Source organism: Saimiri boliviensis, chromosome 1 (assembly GCF_048565385.1).
Source record: "Saimiri boliviensis isolate mSaiBol1 chromosome 1, mSaiBol1.pri, whole genome shotgun sequence".
NCBI lineage: Eukaryota > Metazoa > Chordata > Mammalia > Primates > Cebidae > Saimiri > Saimiri boliviensis.
The window spans coordinates 47,538,165-47,559,580 of record NC_133449.1 but is presented as its reverse complement, the minus strand read 5'-3'; the positions used below and the strand labels follow the sequence as shown (position 1 = coordinate 47,559,580).

Here is a 21,416-nt window from a genome sequence, read left to right as displayed (position 1 = left end):
GGATCACTTGAAGCCAGGAGTTTGAGATGAGCCTGGGAAACATGGCGAGACCTCATCTCTACAAAAAATTTAAGAATTAGCTGGACATGGTGGTGTTTGCCTGTGGTCCTGGCTTCTTGGGAGCCTGAGGTGGGAGGATCACTTGTGCCAGGAGGTCAAAGCTGCAGTGAGCTATTACCTTGCCATTGTAATCCAGCCTGGGCAACAGCAAGACTCTGTCTCTAAAGAACAAACAAAAAACTACTACAACTTCACCTCTGTGGGCTTTCCCCCAAAATCTGATAACTCCAAAGTAACCACAAGAGAAATATCAAACAAACCCAATTTGAGGGCCATTCTACAACAAACCTGACTGGTACTTTTTGGAACTGTCATCAAAAAACAAGGATCATCTGAGAAACTGTCACAGCCCAGAAAAGGCTAAGTGGACATGATGACTAAACATGACGTGTTCTAGAACATAGGCAAAAACTAGTGAAATGTGAGTAAAATGTAGAGTTTAGTTAATAGGAGCATAATACTTTGGTAGATCAGTTCTTTATTTGTGGCAAATATACCATGGTTATGTAAGAGTTTACAATTGCAGACAGTGGATGCAAAATATATAGAAAACTCTATCTCTGTAACTTCTCTGTAAATTGAAAACTATTTAAAAGGCTTACATACATTAAAATTTTCATTTATCTTCTAAGGTTCTAAGCTGATCTATGTCCATCACCTTCTTGGAGAAGGAGCCTTTGCCCAGGTGTACGAAGCTACCCAGGGAGAGGTGAATGATGCTAAAAATAAACAGAAATTTGTTTTAAAGGTAAATGACCTGAGTTGTTTTTTGTGGTGTAGAAATGGATTTTATAACTTGAGTTTGCCAATCACTTTTTTTCCTTTAAGATAGTGATTTCATTTATGTCTGTGGTTGGCAATTAAAAGACAAAAACTACAAAAGATTCAGAATTTTTTTCCCACTAAAATTGTCTTGCAGCAAGCCCCACATTGCAACAACAGTTCATAGCTTGTCATCACTGTGAACACCACATCTTTATTGGGATAGAGGTTGTTTTATTGCTATCACTTTTCAGAATGTGAGAATGGATATGAATTTCACATACCTGATTTGCAGGTCCAGAAGCCCGCTAACCCCTGGGAATTCTACATTGGGACTCAGCTGATGGAGAGACTAAAGCCAACTATGCAACACATGTTTATCAAGTTCTATTCCGCCCACTTATTCCAGAATGGCAGTGTATTAGTAGGAGAGCTCTACAGCTATGGAACATTATTAGTAAGTATTCATTTTCATGATGAGCACATAAATTTGAAATGCATTATTTGGCTTGTACCTTGCACATGATTTTGTGGTTGGGGCTTTTGTGAAGTGGTGGGAGGGGCAAAGCTCTCAACTTGAAATTTTATTAATCTTGTACAACTAACTAAGGCTTCTACTTTCCATTATTCCTAGAATGCCATTAACCTCTATAAAAATACTCCTGAAAAAGTGATGCCTCAAGGTCTCGTCATCTCTTTTGCTATGAGAATGCTTTACATGATTGAGCAAGTGCATGACTGTGAAATCATTCATGGAGACATTAAGCCAGACAATTTCATACTTGGAAACGGGCAAGTGTTATGCTTTTAACAGGGTTCTTCTCTTCCTATTTCCATAGCAGCCTTTTAACATATGTGCTCATGCAGCCTGGCTTTGTTTGTGTTTAATGTAGATTTTTGGAACAGGATGATGAAGATGATTTATCTGTTGGCTTGGCACTGATTGACCTGGGTCAGAGTATAGATATGAAACTTTTTCCAAAAGGAACTAAATTCACAGCAAAATGTAACACATCTGGTTTTCAGTGTGTTGAGATGCTCAGCAACAAACCGTGGAACTACCAGGTATAGAACTAAAGTGAGGGATTTGGAAATATTTTTCTTTGTTGTGCTTATCAGATTTTCAAAATGAATTTGGGGATCTAGGTAGTTTGAGGTCTCTTGAGGAGCAGTTGAAGGAGAGATGAGGCTAAGACAAATGTGGCGGGATAGAATTCTCTTCCCGAAGAATACTCTACTTTCTTATTAGTCCATTATAGATCCTGTTATCAGGAAAGGGAAACCGATGTATTCTCTGAGTTTGATCTAAGGAAGAGCATTTAATGATTTGTGAACCCTTCAGAAAGGAAGTCATGCAGCAAAGAGACAGCTTGGTTTATTGAGATCAAATCAGGCCAGCTTGGTTTCCTAAATCAGGGATAACAGGGAGACCCAGCATGCCCACTTCAGGCAGAGTTGAGCGCGTGTTGGATACACCTGGAATGCTCTCAGGCAGGATGGTGGGTTTGACTGTAATAGATGGTACAGCCAGATTTCCAGCTAGCCAGATCCAGAAATGAACCATTATTCTAAAGGAAGATTACAGAATTTTTAACCAACTAGATAGAATATTAGATGACCAGGAAGGAGAATGCTACTTGGGATAAATAAAAAGTTTTGAACCTGGGTTAACAAAACCAACCGCCAAGTTCTCTGGTGAGAACTATGTCTTTTCAGGAACCCATGGTAAAGGGGGCCAAAATTGGTGGGGGGGTCTCATTTCTTCTGTCTTGTGGATGTGGGTGGGGCTGGAGTGTTCTTTTCAGTTATGAACATACCACACAGCAAGAGGGCATGGGGGCGAGTCAGAGAACTACAACCAGAGTCCCAGGGGAGTGAGCTGGGAGGACTTCTAGGCTATCCATGGGGAAGAGGGCTGAGAGTGTTGTGTTTGCCCCCTGTGTGACAGAATGAAGGACTTGAGAAGGACATGGTAGCTCAGGAGGGCAGAGTTTTCCAAAACTACCTCAGGAGATAGAGGGTAGTCTGCTCTCTGTGGAAGCCTCCAGCAAAGCCTAGATGTTCAGTAGGACATGTTAGTGGAGTGGTTGAACAAATGGCTTCCAAAGTGGTTTAAAAGTAAAATCCTGTGAATATTTAGCTTGCTACTTAGACATCTTAATATAATTCATGTGTAAGTTACTATTTAAGTCATATGTACATCTATCTTTATAGATCGATTACTTTGGGGTTGCTGCAACAGTATATTGCATGCTCTTCGGCACTTACATGAAAGTGAAAAATGAAGGAGGAGTGTGGAAGCCTGAAGGTCTTTTTAGAAGGTGAGTATTAACATTGGTGCTATAGTGAAAAGATAATAACTATAGTAGAATGTTGGTTTCCATCTGGGGGAAAAAAAAAAAAAGGATCTCTGCCACTGCATGGAAATCCTGTGCTGTCAGGACAGTTCTGGGCACTGGGCACAGGGAGCAAGCTGCATAGCTTTACCACTTCTGTCTCCCCATTGGGGCAGCTGATGCCCTCACTGAAAGCTCCTGGCCAAATGGTTGACATCCTGTACACATGCAAAGTTTCTACTCCTTGTAGAGGAATCACCTAATACCACCAGCCCTCAGGTTTTCACTTTTTTTTTTTTTTTTTTTTTTGGTCTTCGGAAATACTGATCCTACTTTTCTCAGATATTTGTAAGAAGCAAAGGAAATAGTGTATGTGAAAGTGCTTCATAAATTATAAAGTAATGTGATGGGTAGCTCTCATTCACAGGACAGGGTTTTAGGTCCCAGCTCTGTGTGACTTGAGTTTCTCAAATATTGTTTTTTTGTCTGTAAATCACAGTGAAAATTCATGATTAGCCAAGAGCTCTTCCTGTCAACCTGGATGGCTCTCCTAACACAATGTGTGAACAAACTGTTGGAATAAGCTGTTTTGTTTAAGCTGAGTATTTGGTGCCTGAATATTCATTGTATCACTTGTACTTTCTTTTTTGAAGCATAAAACATGCAGAAAAGTACACTCATTGTAAGTTTTTAGTCTAATGGACTTTTACATATGTTTATACCTTCTTGAGAAAAATGCTAAGATGGGGTTCCTATAAACCTCATCTCCCCCAGCCCCCTCAAAAAAAAAGAAAAATAGCAATAATTTTATGAAATGTCATATGCCGTACATAAGTAAAGTTAGTCCAGGCCCTAGAGGAAAGCTTTTAACAACTATTCTTTATTTTGGAAAACGAGCCCTCATGTTTAGCCAATACTTTATTCCATCTTTGGCTCAAAATTGAAGAACCAGATAGTTTCATCTCTATCAGTGTGAAGAAGAGCCGGAAGTTAACCCTCAGCAGGTCTGATGACATTTCCTGTCTGGAGCACAATTCTGTTTCATTCTACTTTCTCTCCCACCTCTTATCTCCATGTCCTGGAGTTTTTAGTTAACTTAAACAATTAATAGTAGTTGGAACTCTTAACTCTGAGCTATCTCCTGGGCAGCCCAGCCAGTCTACCTGGTCCTGGTGCATATGCAGTTAGCTTTGACAGAAGCATTTGGCCAGATTATCCAAGTCTGGCAGCATGGTATGTACAGCTAGCCAAAAGCAGATAGTTTGGCTTTTTTTTCTAAGAGAGAGCAGGAACATTTTTTTGACTTGCAGTATTACTAAAAGATTACGTATCTTAATTATTTTTTGGAATAAGATGTATAAGACATTTAATTGAGTCTTTAATCTCTCTCGTATGTAATAGATTCAGTGTTTACATTTTTGCTGCATTGTGTTCCATTTAGGAGAGAGTTGATATATTAAACTGTCTAAGCCTGTGGAAGTCAGATGCAGGAATGGGGTTATCCTGCATGTTGAAGGCTACATTTTATCCATTATTTATGCTTCGTCTCTTTCAGGCTTCCTCATTTGGATATGTGGAATGAATTTTTTCACATCATGTTGAATATTCCAGATTGTCATCATCTTCCATCTTTGGATTTGTTAAGGCAAAAGCTGAAGAACATATTTCAGCAACACTATACTAACAAGATTAGGGCCCTACGTAATAGGCTAATTGTACTGCTCTTAGAATGTAAGCGTTCACGGAAATAAAATTTGGATATAGACAAATCTTATAAAACACACTGTAAATATGATTTTGCTCACTTTGAACCTTGATTTTTTCCATTTATTGTTTATGTACATGTTTGTTAAAAATAAATCCCATAGAATAAATTCATGTGATTTAGTTGTTATAAATATTTCAGCAAAATACACAACCCCACAAGGTCCCTGTGTAGGAGGCTGATTTGGCTACTTCTGGGATGCAAGCATTTGTGAGAACAATTCAGATGTGAACATTCTCTAGAAATTACTTTTTAAACACTGACCTGTTTAAGCCACAAAAGGGCCAAGACAGCTATTTTCCAAATTTGAAGTTTTGTGTCTGTGTGAGACACACACACACATACACACATTTCCCTAATATTTCCAAGGGACTTCAAGTTTTTCTGAATAAAGCCTGCCTGTCCTTTATTGTACCTGTTCTTCATTGTTCTCTATGAAATATAAATCCTAAGCCTGTTTATTTTTTTAAAGTACCAAAGGAAAATCTCAGGTTGTAAAGTCTCTCTTATAAGCTGTATAGATCATTAATTAATCATCTCTAGAATTATAGAGGACAACTTGGCATTTATTGACTTTCAGAGCTGGAAGGGCCTCCATCCCTCTCCCTTGTTCCCTTAGCATTACAATGAAAACAAATCCCAGGTTATGCACAATTCAGGAGGACAGAGTGAACTGCTTCCTCCTACCCTTATCAGCTATCAGGTTCCCTATTCCAGAGGCAATCACACCCCATTTTTTGAGTCTCCAAAAATGATGCAATGAATATTTTTATATACTATATTTTTGAAGCAACTGGCATAATTCTGCTTATTTTTTTTTTTCACTTAATGTGTGGCAACAGAGACTATAACTACATATGGAATAACCTCATACTTTTTAACAGTCATATATTAGTGGGCTATTTGGCATATCTGTGATATAAATGCCTAGAAGTGAAATTACTAGGTCAGAGGTGAGTGTGTTCAAACTTTTGTATTAATATCTGCAAATAGCCTCCCATGGGAGTTGTGTCAGGTATCTATAAGTGTCTTTGTTCCTCACACTCAGGACAGATCAGGCTCTCTGACTTTTGCCAATCTGATTGATGAGAAAATAGATTCTCTTTACAGTCTTAATTTGCATTTCTCTCATGAATTAGGCCAAATATACTTTGTAAAAGCTGTATGTGTTTTCCTGTTAACTCTTATCCTTTGTCCATTTTTCATTTAGATTGCTCTTTTTCTTGTTAATTTGTAGGAGTCCTTGTATATGCGGCAAAAGTATTTGTCCCAATTTGTCATCTATCTTTTCACTAGTAAGATTTCTCTTGCTGTGAAGTTTTTAAAATTTTGCTTTGCGCTCTGATTTCTAGTTTTAAATGGCTTTTGGCCTTTTTTGTTTTAAATTGCCATTCCCAATTGAAGTCAGAGCTCTTGGACAGCTGGATGTTGGGCACACCTGAAAAGCCGTCACTCCGCATCTTTGCCACTGATCCTTGGAGCCACGGGGTCCTTGGACTTCCTTTCCCTCATACAAGTCCAGTCATGTGTCCCGTCGGCTCCATTCCGGATGAGGACCGGTTAGGCTATCTCAGCCTCAGCTGCGGTGACACCGCGCACCCGCACGGGGCTGGGAGAAGGCAGCCGTGACTTTCTCCCACGGCGGTCGGGCCGGGCGGTCCCCGTTAGCAGCAGCCCGCGGCGCTCACGGGCGTCTTCACGGCGTACTGCCTTCTTCCCGCTGCTGTTTCCAGGCCGGGAGGAGTGGCGGCAGAGGTGCGGACTGTTTCAAGGGCGAGACTGGCTCACAGCCCACGGGGCAGACACAACCTCACTGTCCCTGGCCCCTACCAAACGGAGGGCCCCGCTGGGAGTCCGTGTGCCAAAATGTGAGGTGACGAGTTCACTGAAAGGCATCAGAAAATTCTGGAGAGGCTGCAATCCCCGCCACCACTTCTCTGCGTTTCCCCCCTGCCCCGCCTGTCGAGTCGGGATAACCGGGGCGGTGGCGCCCCCTGGTGGCCCTCGCGCTGCCACCAGGAGGAGAACAGAGGTTTCTAGAGAAAAAGCTCCAGCAAGGCCAACTCCCGACTCTCCCCGAAAGGCTCAGGCAGCAAGAGCATTTATGTGGCAAGGCTTACTCCCTTGCTCTGTAGTGGCGAACACAGGGAACAGCGTGTAGGTCCACGAATGGATGAATTCTTAAATCATGAGACGTTGATGGGACGGAATACTCAGCACAATGCGCGTCTGTATGAACCAACATGAAATAAAGCGATGATGGAAACAGCAGGTTGTGGAATGATACATAAGAAATATGTCATGACATCCTACTTAGGATTTAGAAATGCAACTATGTATTAATAGATCTAATACACATGACTGTGGTCAGATTCCATTCCAGAAGGATAAACAGCACACTCAGCAGGCACCCCTGGAAAAGGTGTGTGCGACTGAGTAGGCGGTGCGTGAGGAAGAGGAATAAGGAGCAACTTTCGGCTTCTTACTCAGGTTCTGGATTGAATTCTTTAAATGTCTGTGCATTATTGGCTAATTAAAACAAATGCCAGCCATATCTAACATTCGAAAAGATTACATTGTAACTCGATACATTTAGTATAATACTTTACATAGTAATGGATATAATATATACAAAGAAATACAAGAACGGTCACAAGGGTGCCAGGACTCCACACACGACATGGGCTGGGTCAGCGAGACCCCAGGTCCCAAATCCTGGTGGCAGTGGGAATGTAGAGCAACACTGCAAATGCCAGGCGTGGTTTTAAGGTAGGAAAACAAACTTGTCAGAGCACACTGTGCCACAGCACTGACTGAAGCCAGCACTGAGTCAGCATCGGCCCTGCCCTCTTGCTCCAGGCCCCACCACCGACCCCCAAAGTCCTGGGAGGAGGTACCTATTTGTCTGGCATTTGCAGATGAGGAAATGGGCCACAGAGAGTTATGGCTGGTGGAGAACCAGGTGTGAAACAAGAGTCTGGTCGCAGAATTCATGCCCCAAAGTCCTTGGCTTTGCTCCTGCAGGACACAGCCCAGAGGCCACTCTCAGAACCAAAGGAAAAAATGTCCCTCCCACGCTAGCTTCAGTTGCCACCCTGACACGTGACATGCAACATGCCACACATCTCAGGTCTCACTGCATTGAAACCTCAGGTCATGGGGACACACTCCCACTGATTCCCCTGCCTGATGTGGGGGCCTATGACAAGGAGAATGAGGGGCACATTGCCGGCTCTGCAGAGAATCTCATGTGCTCAAGATGCCATGGCGACCCGGTATAGCCAAACCCTTAGAGATGGAAAATAGAAAGATAGGTGCCAGGAGCTTTAGGGAAGGGAAGATGAGAGTTGTTTCATGGGGATAGGGTTTCAGTTTTGCAAGATGAAGAGTCCTGAGATGGATGGTGGCTGTACAGCAACGTGAGTGTACTTAGCACTTAGACACGCTTAAGATGGGAAGGGTTATGCTGTGTTTACTTAACCACAATGAAAAGTTGTAAAAATAAAATAAATCCCTTTTAAGTTCCCAGAAGATGCATTTGCTGTCCTAGGGGATTTCCAGTGGGGAAAGTGACCTCAGAAAGCAAGTGTTTCAAAATCTTGTCATCATTGTAATTCTGTTAAAGACGCTTTGAGAGCACACCCCGTTCCCAAAATAGAGAAGCAGTTGTGACAATTATATTTCCACATTCATATTTTTCTTCATTTTGAATAAGCACTGCCTTTTCAAAGCTACTGTACTATAACATATTCCTTTACCATATTTAAATATTCATATTCATTTATGTAACAATGTAGCACAGGATTAGTTTAATAGCACAGCAAAATACCATATAAAAATAAATGAAAAGCCTTTATAGACTCACTGAAAAGACAACATGTGTACATGTATGTGTACAACAGGTGCTCTTTACAATCTCTTCAACAATTTTTCTTGCCTTATGGCCATAATCAAACATAAGAACAACCCTCAGTGGGGGGCCCACCCCACAGCCTTTCCACACCATTCAGCTGACCGCTCAGGGCAGGCCAGGCGAGGCCTATCCACAAGCTCATCAGAACACAGAAGGGAGCCTGGGCCAGAAACATCACCTCCAGATAACGCATGCAAAGAGGTGACAGCTTATCTGGGTTTCTAGTTGTGGACCCTTCCAAGACCAAGATCATGCACTGTTTTTAAAATTGGGATTCTTGGGACATATGTCACTGGGTGAGAAGTTCAGAATCTCATCCAAGGAAGGGCCTTCATCCTCAGGAGCAATTTCAGACTCGAACATCCGCTGCAGCAAGGCATCCACGGTCCTGTATTCTAGGAGGAAGGAGAAAGAGGCATATGGGCAGGGTGTGGTGGCTCACACCTGTAATCCCAGCATTTTGGGAGACCGAGCGGGTGGATCACGTGATGTCAGGAGTTCCAGACCAGCCTAGCCAACGTGGTGAAATTCTGTCTCTACTAAAAACACAAAAAGTTAGCTGAGCATGGCGGTGGGTGCCTGTAATCTCAGCTACTTGGGATGCTGATGCAGGAAAACTGCTTGACCCAGAAGGTGGAGGTTGCAATGAGCTGAGATCATGCCTCCAGCCTGAACAACAAGAGCGAAACTGTCACCAAAAAAAGGCACATGGAATCCAGATGCGCTGCGGTTCTGGGGAGCACTGAGCCTTGCAAGTCAAGGCTTTCCTGAAGGATGGCCCTGAGTCAAAGACAAGGCACTGCACACAGTAACGAAATACTTCTTGAAAGCAAAAAATCACCCATCCATCCCAGTACTGATCCCTACAGAGCTCCCCCACCACTGGAGGCACTGAACACAAAGAAGAAGGTGCTTCTAGAAGGCTGGGGGAGAACAGCCACCCTTAGGGGCAGCATGCTCATACCACTCCTGCAGTCTGGGCTGTAATCCTCAGGCTGGTCTTATTGCAGGGTGCCTCGGCTCACACCTGTAATTCTTTCCAGCAGTTTGGGAGGCGAGAGGTGGGAGGATCACTTTAGCCCAGAAGTTTGAGACTAGCCTGGGTAACATAACGAGACCTCATCTCTACAAAAAATCTTTTTATTTTTTAATTTATTTATTTTTATTTTTTAAAGGCTGGTCAGGTGAAGCAGTGGGAGTGGAGAAGGAACAAAGAAATCTGTAACTGGTTGTGATCAATTAGCTGTAAACACCACTGCACTCGGACCAGCCTCTACAAAAAATCTTAAAAAGAAAATCTCCTGACAGCCTTTTTAAGAACTCCAGCCCCAGCTCTCAGAGGAGTCCGGATGACCAGAAAACATCCATGCAAGAGAATCACAATGATCACAGATACTCAAATGCAAGCTACATGAGGAGCCAGGGTGCCAGAGTCACATATTCTACTGGAAGGAGACCCATTTTGAGAGGTAAGACTTCATAGCAGCTTTCAAATGCTTACTGAGTTCTCTCATGAAAAAAAGGTCAGGATAGAACTGGGACCAATAAGTAAAATTTACCTGGGGGCTCGTTTCCCTCCCACCAGCACCCACCAGGAAGGGTGTTTCCCTCCCGGGAACCCATCAGGGGGTACATTTCCCTCCCACTGGAACCCATCAGGGGGTACATTTGCCTTCTAGACCCAAACTGAGAGGCAGACTGGCTTTGGTTTACTCAGCCAATTTTATTCATTGAGAATTAATGAAGCAAGTAAATGAACAGTTGTTAAAGACCTCTCTGTCCCAGGACCATGGTTAGGCCCTGGAAGATACCATGAAGAATCAAAAGACATGACCCCACCCACATGGGGCTTTCTACCCATGTGGAGTCTGCAAGGAGGGCAGATGGTGATCAAAACAGTCCCTCAGCAATGTGTGTCCTGCTGGCATGCGCAGAGAGGAGGGAAGAAGAGCTGGGGACCACAGAGCACCTGACTTTCTCGGAAACACCAGGGGGCTTCCTTGAGGAAGGGCTGCCTGAGCAGGGGCCTGAAGGATGAGGGACCTCAACTTCTCAAAGTGAGGTAGGAGTGAACTCGAGGAGAAAGCGGCAGCTGCAGAGGCCCTGGGGCAGGATGGAGCAGGGGAGCTGAGGCGCTGAAAGGCCTGCAGGGCTGAGGCGCAGCATGTGTGGCGGGCTGGTGGGAAGGGAGAGAGGCTGGGATGCTGAGAGAAGCCGGGTGCAGGGATGACCAGGGCCATGGCGAGGGGCCTCGTCTTTATTCTTGAAGATGAGGAAGCCACTGAGGGTCAGATCTGCATTGTAGAAACACCACACTGGCTGCTGTGAGGACAGATTGGGGGAAGATCAATTGTATTTTTGCATCAGATTGAAACGTACTTTTTGATGCGATTCTGCAGTACAGTCCTTTCAAGGCTTTCCTTTTGTCGTCGCCATCATCCCCATGAAGGCCACGGTCCTTGGTGTCCACGTGATCAGTAAGCTTCCCATCTTGAAGTTCTTCCCTTCAAGGAGGAAGAGGCAACAGAAATGTGGTCAGGTCCCTCAGCTAAGTTCCTCACGTGATCTCCCAGGCATGGCCCGGCGATCTAGGTCCAGATCCACCCAGGGCACTCATCTAGAGAGGCCCTCAACAACAGGCACACGGGGCCAGGCTGGGTGCCACCAGGCACTAGCAGGTTAAACACGGCAAGGTCTTTGAGGGCAGCCCACCTCTAAGTCTGAGGGTCACCGAGGGAGACGCTCTACTTACTCTTGGATTCCCACTCCAAGCTCTTGAATCTTCTTCTCAATAGCAGTTTCCACTTCACTTTTTTCTAATGAATATGCCACAAAGAATGCCTCCAAGACAAATGCTATGAAAATACTGAGGAGGAGGAGGAAGAGGTAAGGGGGGTTAGGTTGAACAGCCACGGTCTAGGTGACAAGGAATCCTGGTTCCAAAGAGCACTTGAGCCCAAGTTCAAGGGCAGCCTACTGCTGCAGATAAAATGCATGGCAGGAGGGAGAAAGGACAAGCACCAAAGCATCTCCCAAGGACTAGACACAACTCTCATTCATCCAGAGGCTCATTCTTCCTTTACATCCTCTTTAAACAATAAATAAAAGGAGGAAAATACATTTTATTTGAAGGGGAGTCTTAGGCCAAATAATTGTTGGGAGATAATTCTCCATGAATGTCTCAGGTGTCTGTGAAGACTGGATCCTCTGCCCAAAGACCTCTAGAGCCAGTTTCATGAGAGTGACACAGAGAGAGGGCTCCCTCCCCATGGACAGTCCACGGCAGCAAAGATAAAGATCGTACTTTTTCTCCCAGGAGAAGTAAGGATAAAGTCAGTTTCTCTCTCTCTCATTCCTCCTCCTCTTTCTCTGGCCTCTGCAAGGAGGATGGGCAATCACCAGCAGCCCTACATGAGATCAGTTTCCTAAGTCTGGAGTCCTCTGCTGCACCCCAGCCACTCCATCTGATCCTCACCACACTGGCCTGTGGAATTAAGGTCCAGGAAACTGCTACAGAGTGCTGCTTGGGCTGCTCCTCCTGCCATGAATAACAGACCAGCTTTGTCTTTGACCCAAGATCTGGTGTTTTCTGTTAGTATGTTCATGGCAAATGAATCTGTTAGCTTGCCAGTAAATCTCAGAGCCTTCACGTTCCTGACTTGACAGTAATGATGACATAGCCCAGGGCTGTCACAGCACTCACAGGCTTTTTGGAGGGCAGTCAAAAATATCTGGCCAGGTGCAATGGCTCACACCTGTAATTCCAGCACTTTGGGAGGCAGAGGGCGGATGCTTGCTTAAGCCCAGGAGTTTGAGACTAGCCTGGGCAACATAGCGATACCTCATCTCTATAAAAACAAATTTAAAAAGAAAAGAAAAATTCCTCACCGCCTTTTTAAGAACTCCAGCCCCAGCTTTGAGGGGATCCTGATGACCACAAAACACCCATGCAAAAGAAACACAATGATAACAGGTACTCAAATGCAGGCCTCTGGAGTCACAGATTATGACGGAAAGGAGACCCCTTTTGAAAGGGAACATGTCATAGCAGCTTTCAAACGCTTACTGAGTTTCCCATGGAAAATAGGTAAGGACAGAACTGGGACCAATGAGTAAAATCTACCTGGGGGCACATTTCCCTTCCACTAGAATTCACCAGGGGAGGCCGAGCATGGTGGCTCATGCCTGTAATCCCAGCACGTTGGGAGGCCGAGGCAGGCAGATCACCTGAGGTCAGGAGTTCCAGACCAGCCTGTTTCTACTAAAAATACAAAAATTAGCCAGGCGTGGTGGTGAGTCCCTGTAATCCCAGCTACTTGGGAGGCTGAGGCAGGAGAATTTCTTGAACCCAAATGAGGGAGGTTGCAGTGAGCAGAGAACATGCCAATGCACTCCAGCCTGGGCAACAGAGTGGGACTCTGTCTCAAAAAAACAAAACAACACCAAAAACAAGAATTCACCAGGGGACACATTTCCCTTCCACTAGAATTAACCAGGGATCCCTTCTACTAGAATTCAGCAGGAGACACATTTCCCTTCTAGAATGTACCAGGGGGCAAATATCCCTTACTCTAGAATTCACCTGGGGACATATTTCCCTTCCACTAAAAGTCACCTGGGGTCCCTTCTACTGGAACTCACTGGGGGCACATTTTCCCTGTACCTGTGGGGGCGCTAAGGAGCAGAGCAGGATGACAAGGGAACTGACTCCTTTGGCTCTCCAGAGTCCCAGTGGTTGGCTGGATTTCAGTGGAGGTTGGACGGGGCAACTCAGGGGCATGTTCCAGAGATGAATCGATCTTAGTGGGGAAGGGTAGATAGACTAGCCAGGCCTCAGTTTCCTTCTGGCCCACACTATTTGGGAGGCTCTGAGATGTCTGTTCCATGCAGATGTGCGACACACTGGTGACACCGTGAGGAACACAGAGATGAGCAAAAGGAAGACGCTTCTCTCCAACAGCTTAGCACCCACTGGGAAGATGCAGCCCACCCAACCTAACCAGGCTGGGACAGAGAAGAGGATGGTCCCTTAGCCGTGCTGAAAAAGGAGATGCAAAATTCCCAATGCGGCTGGAGGAACTCACTTAACAATGAGGATGACGACCACTATGTGGAACAAGATGAAGTACAGCTTTGCAGCCTGGTGAGTCACCAGGGCAAAGCCATCCGCAAGGAGTAGGAAGTTAAGGAACCAGACCTTTGAGAAACTCTGCGGGTCCCCTGAGCTCCAAGAGGCCAAGAGGTAATCCTCTTCTGCGTTAACCCACCTCACGCAGGATGCAGACTGCCCCACGGATCTCCACCTTCTCAGAAAGGATATCGTGCCACTGGTTAACCACCGTGAGCTCTGTCAGCACCGTGAACGCAGAGGCCAAGTCATTGAAGTTGTTCTTGCAGTATCTGCCTCGGGCAAATGCAGAGCGCTGTAAGGCTGGGTTCCCACACACCAGGGCGTCAGGAGCAGTGAAATTCGGATCAAAGAACCGAACTTTGCCATGGAACACTTCCATCCCGACGATGGCAAAGACGTAGTAGACCACCTAGGAGGGGAGACACCGGGTCACCAGCAGACCCTCAAGGCTGCAAAGGAGTGGGCAGAAGCAATGGGAAGAACTGTAGGCCCAGCCAGTCATGCTGCAGGGCCTGGCAGAAAGGGCACTGCTGGTGTATTCCCAGGGAGGGTCACCCTCCCCAGTCAGGAGTTCCAAGCAGCTGGAAGGGGGTGGGCAGGGGTTGGCTACTCGGCCAGTCTGCTAGGAAGCCTGAGCCATTTGCAGAGGGACAGAGGACATGGCCAGCATGGCCACACCTTGACCTCCCCAGGGGTCATTTACAAAGTCAAAAACAAAGCTCTTAGCAAGTTAGTGGGTCAAACATTCAAAAAGTAATAGTCCTCTAGGAAAAAAAAAAGTAATAAAGATCAATCTTTACTTTGTTCTTTATACTAAAATAAATTTCAAAATAAATAACCAAAGAGTTAGATGTAAACACACCAAAAACCCCATACATGTATTATCAAAAAAAAATTGAGTAGAAAAAGACCAGGCCAGGTCCAGTGGCTCACGTGTGTAATCCCAGCACTTTGGGAGGCGGAGGCAGGCAGATCATGAAGTCAGGAGTTCAAGACCAGCCTGGCCAACATGCTGAAGCCCTGTCTCTACTAAAAATACAAAAACTTAGCCAGGCGTGGTGGTACGTGCCTGTAATCTCGAGGCTGAGGCAGGAGAATCACTTGAATCCAGGAGGCGGTGGTTGTGATGAGTGGAGATCATGCTGTTGCACTGCAGCCTGGGTGACAGAGCAAGACTCCATCTCATAAAAAAAGAAAAAAAAAGAAAAAAAAAGGGCCGGATGCGGTGGCTCAAGCCTGTAATCCCAGCACTTTGGGAGACCGAGGCGGGTGGATCACGAGGTCAAGAGATCGAGACCATCCTGGTTAACATGGTGAAACTCCGTCTCTACTAAAAATACAAAAAAATTAGCTGGGCATGGTGGCGCGTGACTGTAATCCCAGCTACTCAGGAGGCTGAGGCAGGAGAATTGACTGAACCCAGGAGGCGGAGGTTGCAGTGAGCCAAGGTCGCGCCATTGCACTTCAGCCTGGGTAACAAGAGCGAAACTCCGTCTCAGAAAAAAAAAAAAAAAAAAAAAAAAAAAAAAAGAAGAAGAAAGGAAAAGACCTTATTGAGCATGATTTAAAACCTAGAAACTATATTGACAAGTATGATATATATGATAAATCTAAACTTTTATATACCCAGAAACCAAACCAAAACAAAAAGCTTTTATGTCAAAAAGGAAAAAAAGGTGGCAGACAAGGAAAAAGGAAACATAATTGCTCTTACAGCCTACCAAGGGCTTATTTCCTTAATAGGCCTAAGGCATATTGTATTGAAAATTAAACAGAAGAGCAGAACAAGGATGAGGGCAGGCTGTTTACTGAAAAATAGGCACAAATGGCAAAAAGAACATGGAAAAGGTGCTCAGCCTCATGAATAACTAAAAAAATGCAGTAAAAAAAATGATACAATGCTGCTTCATCACCGATCAGACTGGAAAAAAAACAAAAAACAAAAAACAGAAACGTTTAATAACCCCCAGTGGTGAGGGCTGCAAAGAAACAGATGCTGTGGTATACTGTGGCTGGAATGCAAATGGGAGCTTGTCTTTTGGAAGGCAGGTTACCATTATAGACCCAAATTTTAAACCCATTTAACCTTTGGCTAGCAGTTCCACTTCTGGGAATGTATCCAACAGATATACTCATATAAGCCCACAAAGATGTATGCACTGGGATAGTCTTTACTGCATCATTTGTGATGGCAAGAAGGTGAGACCCTTCAGTGGCCTATCAGTAGCAGGGCTGGGCAGACACATTCTTCCCTCAATGGAACACGTTTAATCATGGCAGAGCTTACCTGCAGGCACGTGCCTCCCAGAACACAGGACAAAAGTATTCAGTAGAAGAAAGTCGTACAACAATATTTTGAATGCATTATCCCACTTGACTAAGGAAAAACTGGATACCTACAGGCATGCATGGGATAGACTCATATACGCTGAAATATTTAGGAAGAGTAATAAGAAACACCTAATAATGGTTGCCTCTGGGAAAGAGCCATGTCGGGAGTGGGCATGGGCAATTTACAATCGACCTTTCATTCTTCTGTGCTAAAGGAATTTTTTTTTTACCATTATCAATAAAAAGAACAATAAGTTCCCTGTTGCAGCCTCCGCTGCATCCACACGGAACCACCCCAGAGCCGGAGGCCCCGGGTCCCTGTGCAAGCTTTTTACTGACTCATTGTCGCCACTGGGGACCTCAAGGAACAGGTGGGCCCTCTCCACACTGGGGCGAGGAAGACTCTCACTGGCACTCCCTGAAAGGAAGCTGGCTCTTAAACCTACATCCTTAAGAACCTACATGCTTACCTGCCAGCCAGGAATACCCACCTGGACTGTGGGTGAGAAAGAAACGACGACTGGTCAGCCCACTGGGTTGTTGTTTACTGCAGCAGCCAGTGTACCTGACTGGCATATGCCCAATGTTTCTAGAAACTTCCTATTGCTTAAGAATGGCTACCGGAAACAATACATTGCATTTACTTATTCTCCCTTTCTTCCTCTCCCTTAAAATAAGGCTTACTGAGAGTTGCCACGAATAAACATCTCACCACTTTGGTCACATCGGATAGCAACGAGAGCAGGTACTTACAAAGACGAGTCCACCAAACGTCAGCATCGCGGGCCCGATGTTGATGAGCGTGGTCACTATAACCCGGAATCTAGGGCAAAACAAAGTCACACACACAAGGCCAAAGGGAAGGTGGGAGGTCAAACTCACACCCCACCGGCGTGTTCCCCTCCACACCTTTCCCCAGGCCCGAATCTGGTCTTTAAATGTCATCAGGAATTGGCCTCTGTAGCTGTGCCGGCATTGATCCACCCACCAAGCTAACAGGGAGTTAACTGGCAGCTTCTCCCGAAGCAAAGCAAGGCAGGCTGGACCAAGACAAGAAAGGTAGTCGCAGAGAAACTCACCAGGAAGACACAGTGTTGAGGCAGGAAAAGGATTAGCCTCATCTGTTTTTCTCCCTCACCTTTTCCTCCATCCAGAGCCAGCCTGTTTTAAGGCTGTCCTGGAGGTTTATGCTGACAATTGAACACCTTCTGGAAGAGTATGCCTGTCCTCGGAGGCAACCATCTCCCTAGCACTCCCTGGAAGAACTCTGGCCTATCGAACACCGAGGGCAGCGTTTACCTGGGCTTTCGGGTCAGACTCCTGGGTTTGCATCCTGATCTGCCTCTTTCTAGCTGTGTACTATGGGGAGAGTTACTTAACCTCTCTGAGCTTGTGTCATCACCCCTGATATCTCTAGTTTTATTATCCCTAGTTTAGGGATAATATTATTTAAAAAAAACTAGGGATTTTTTTGTTATCCCTAGTTTAGGGTTAATAAAACTAGAGATATCAGGAGTCATAGGTAGGATTCAATAAGACAACGGTTAGCATGCTAGAGTTAGCACTAGCTGCATCATGATAACTCTTTATTTAGTCACCGTGCAGGCAGGCACAGTTCAGGCCAGTCACAAGGATGACAGTGACCATCACAATCCCTGCCCTCAGGTGCTTCTTACCCATCTTCATCAGCTTCCCTCCCCACAACCACATGCCCCAGAGAACCCCAACAAGTCACATCCTGAATTCATAATTGGGGACATTTATAGTAAGCAGACTAGAGTGCTTTCCACCAGGCCCAATGTGGGACCCCCTCGAGTGTAGCCACTGCTCACCGCTTCCACTTTACCTCCGAATGCTGACGATGACCCTCAGGAGCCGGAGTATTCTCAATATCAAGACAATATCCAGTATCTGCTGACTGTTATATTCTCTGGCTGGAAAAGGAACACAATCGTTTAACATTCTCAGAGCCTTTGGCTTGTTCCTTTTATGCAGTGAGGTCTGTGGCTCTGTGGGTACCAGGGAAGATGCAGCTTCAATTCAAGGATCGACAATAGCTGTGAGCAATAAGAAGGAAGTGCTGCCCAGTCACCCTAACTACTTCTGTGCATCAAAGCCAGGGGCCGGCTTTAAAGAGATGACCGTGTGAGCATTTGGTGTTTGGATGCTTACAAAACAAAATCTCTAAAAATACAGCTAAACACAAACGAAGCCACCATCATCCAAAGAACATGCAACATTTTAAATAATTATCTATGTCCCCTTTTCCTCTCTCCAAACATCTTAACAGTATGCAGTGGGTGTTCAACAGACTGATGAAACGTTCAATAGATTGAATGCAGGATTCCCATCCCAGGAGGCGGTGAAGCTGAGAGTTGGTGGCACTGACCTGACTGAATGGTGGCATTGGCCACAGTGGCCACCAGGGCAGCAACGATGATCAATGTGTCAAACCTAACAGTGCAAAAGCAAAGTCAGTTATGAATCAAGAGAAAGGACTGTCAGGTTTAGGACATGATGAATTCCGGGAAAACTTCCAATCCAGTATCATATGCAATGCAATGATTCAGCTATAAAACTGATTTCCATCATTTCTAGGATAGTGGATATGAAGCAAGAAACACTGTTTGAGCAACGTAATGAGCATCCCTTGACTACTCCAAAGAACCACCCATGGGCATCTGTAGAAATCAGCTAATTCATGTCACAGTAATCATCTTCCGAGATAGTCTAATCTGTAAGAATACTTTGACACATTTTCAGAATACACAGTACAATCTTTCTTGGCATTAATTTTACTAAACACATTGTAACTTTTTAAGTGAAAAGGAAATTCATCACCTTGTTACTCTTCTGTCTAACAACTGTGCCAAAGGACAACAGAATATTGGACAATATTAACCCATTCCCCTTTGGCCATATGCACACCATAATAGTTTCCTGGCCCTTAGAGCAGTGTCAGGCCTGCATTTGTGTCTCTGTGTCCCACAGGGCCTGACACACAGTCAGGCAATTTGCAGCATGTGCAAGATGGTTCCAGACTGGGGGTGGGCAGTCTGGGAAAGAAATAGCCCACAGGGAATACATCCCCCACCCAGGGAAGAGCTCACTAACAGTGCTCATTGTAAGTGGGCCAAGGAGCAATGGAAGGAGCTGCCTTGTTGGGCGTAATGTTCTAAGACTGTAATACTAAGAGATATATATTTAGTCTTCACTAGTATACTTAGTTCTCGGCCAGAGCTTGAAAATCCTTGTAATTTTCCAAGTTAGAAGAGTACACCACGGACTTTGATGCAGCCATAAAGAAGGATGAAATCATGTCCTTTACAGCAACATGGATGGAGCTGGAGGCCATAATCCTGAGTGAACTAACACAGGAATAGAAAGCTAAATACTGCATGTTCTTACTTAGAAGTGGGAGCTAACCATTGAGCACACATGGACATAAACATGGGAGCAACAGACTCCGTGGACAACCACGGAGCAGGGTGTGGGTTGAAAAACTACCTATTGGGTACCGTGCTCACTACCTGAGTGCACTATACCCATGTAACAAACCTGCACATGTACCCCAGTATCTAAAATAAAAGTTGAAATTTTAAAAAGTAGGCTGGGCGCAGTTTATCATGCCTGTAATCCCAGCACTTTAGGAGGCTGAGGTGGGAGGATCACTTGAGTTGAAGAGTTCAAGACCAGCCTGGGCAACATGGCGAAACCTGTCTCTACAAAAAAATACAAAAATTTGCCAGCCATAGTGGCGTGTGCCTGTGGTTCCAGCTACTTGGGAGGCCAAGGTGGGAGGAGTGCTTGAGCCTGGGAGGTCGAGGCTGCAGTGAGCTGAGATCACACCACTACACTCCAGCCTGGGTGACCCAGTAAGACCCTTTCTCAAAAGAAATTAAAAAGTATAAAGGTGAAAGGAGAATCTTGTAATTCATAACAAGCACCTTTCAGCCCCACCTGAGTTTAGGTTAACGAAGTACTTTTGGAAAGCCCTTAGGGATGGGGTTTGTTGCCAGGGGAACTACCACGTGATTAGACAGTTGGGACTTTCAGCTCCATCCCTTCCCCAACTCGCAATCTTTATGGAAGGGGAGGAGCTAAATGTTGAGGTGATTGTCAATAGCCAGAGATAGAATCAATCATGCATACATTATGAAACCTCTATAAAAACCCCCGAGGATGGTGTTGGGAGAACTTCTGGGTTGGTGAACACGCGGAGGTGCTGAGAAGGGTGGTGTGCAGGGAGAGGGCATGGAAGGTCTGCATCCCTCCCCCATACCTTGTCCCTATAATCTCTTTTATTAGCGATGCCTGAGTTGTATCCTTTTACAATAAACCAGAAATCCAGCAAGCAAACTTGTTCCTGAATTTTGTGAGCTGTTTAGCAAATTATCAAACCCAAGAAGGCAATGGGAACCTCGGATTTGTAGCTGTTCAGTCAGAAGTGCTGGCTCGTGCCTGGCCTCTGAAGTGCAGGTGGCCTGTGGGACTGAGCCTCAACCTATGGGATCTGACAGTAACTCCAGAGAGGTAGTGTCTGGAGTTACTGTCAGATCCCATAGGATTAACTTGTGGATTAACTTGTGGGACACACACTTGGTGTCCATAGAGTTGGGCAATTGGTGTGTGTGAGGAAGAAAATGCACACATTTGGTGTCATAAATACTGTGAAAGAGTAGAAGAGGAAGTTTTGCTTTTTCCTTTTTAAGATTTTATTTTATTGCTTTTTAGGTTTGGGGGTACGTGTGAAGAACATGCAGGATTGTTGCATAGGTACCTGGATGGCAATGTGGTTTGCTGCCTTCCTCCCCATCACCTATATCTGGCATTTCTCCCCGTGTTACCCCTCTGCAACACCACACCCTCTACTGTCCCTCCCCTAGCTCCCCCTACAGACCTCAGTGTGTGACGCTCCCCTCCCTGTGTCCATGTGTTCTCATTGTTCAACACCCACCTGTGAGTGAGAACATGCAGTGTTTGATTTTCTGTTCTTGTGTCAGTTTGCTGAGAATGATGGTTTCCAGATTCATCCATGTCCCTACAAAGGACACGAACTCATTGTTTTTTATGGCTGCATAGTATTCCATGGTGCATATGTGCATATTTTGCCTAGCT

The 21,416-nt window shown here is 45.0% G+C and overlaps 2 protein-coding genes across 3 annotated transcripts in view; one reads left to right on the top strand and one right to left on the bottom strand.

The window, feature by feature from the left end:
- BUB1 (BUB1 mitotic checkpoint serine/threonine kinase) overlaps positions 1–5,332 on the top strand; it is a 40,030-nt gene extending 34,698 nt beyond the window's left edge. For both annotated transcript variants that reach the window (XM_074396952.1, XM_074396948.1), the window contains 6 exons: positions 693–808; positions 1,118–1,279; positions 1,457–1,614; positions 1,716–1,887; positions 3,037–3,143; positions 4,714–5,332. In XM_074396952.1, coding sequence (XP_074253053.1) covers positions 693–808; positions 1,118–1,279; positions 1,457–1,614; positions 1,716–1,887; positions 3,037–3,143; positions 4,714–4,909 — 911 coding nt within the window. In that variant the 3' untranslated portion in view covers positions 4,910–5,332. The remainder of the gene's footprint in view (positions 1–692; positions 809–1,117; positions 1,280–1,456; positions 1,615–1,715; positions 1,888–3,036; positions 3,144–4,713) is intronic.
- A 3,216-nt stretch (positions 5,333–8,548) lies between these two features.
- Positions 8,549–21,416, bottom strand: part of LOC101028694 (two pore channel protein 2-like) — a 41,252-nt gene continuing 28,384 nt past the window's right edge. Inside the window, exons 12-19 of the mRNA XM_010337447.3 lie at positions 18,688–18,752; positions 18,145–18,232; positions 17,052–17,121; positions 14,157–14,376; positions 13,921–14,011; positions 11,589–11,702; positions 11,216–11,340; positions 8,549–9,231 (exon numbers count right to left, since the gene is read on the bottom strand). Coding sequence (XP_010335749.1) covers positions 9,086–9,231; positions 11,216–11,340; positions 11,589–11,702; positions 13,921–14,011; positions 14,157–14,376; positions 17,052–17,121; positions 18,145–18,232; positions 18,688–18,752 — 919 coding nt within the window. The 3' untranslated portion in view covers positions 8,549–9,085. The remainder of the gene's footprint in view (positions 9,232–11,215; positions 11,341–11,588; positions 11,703–13,920; positions 14,012–14,156; positions 14,377–17,051; positions 17,122–18,144; positions 18,233–18,687; positions 18,753–21,416) is intronic.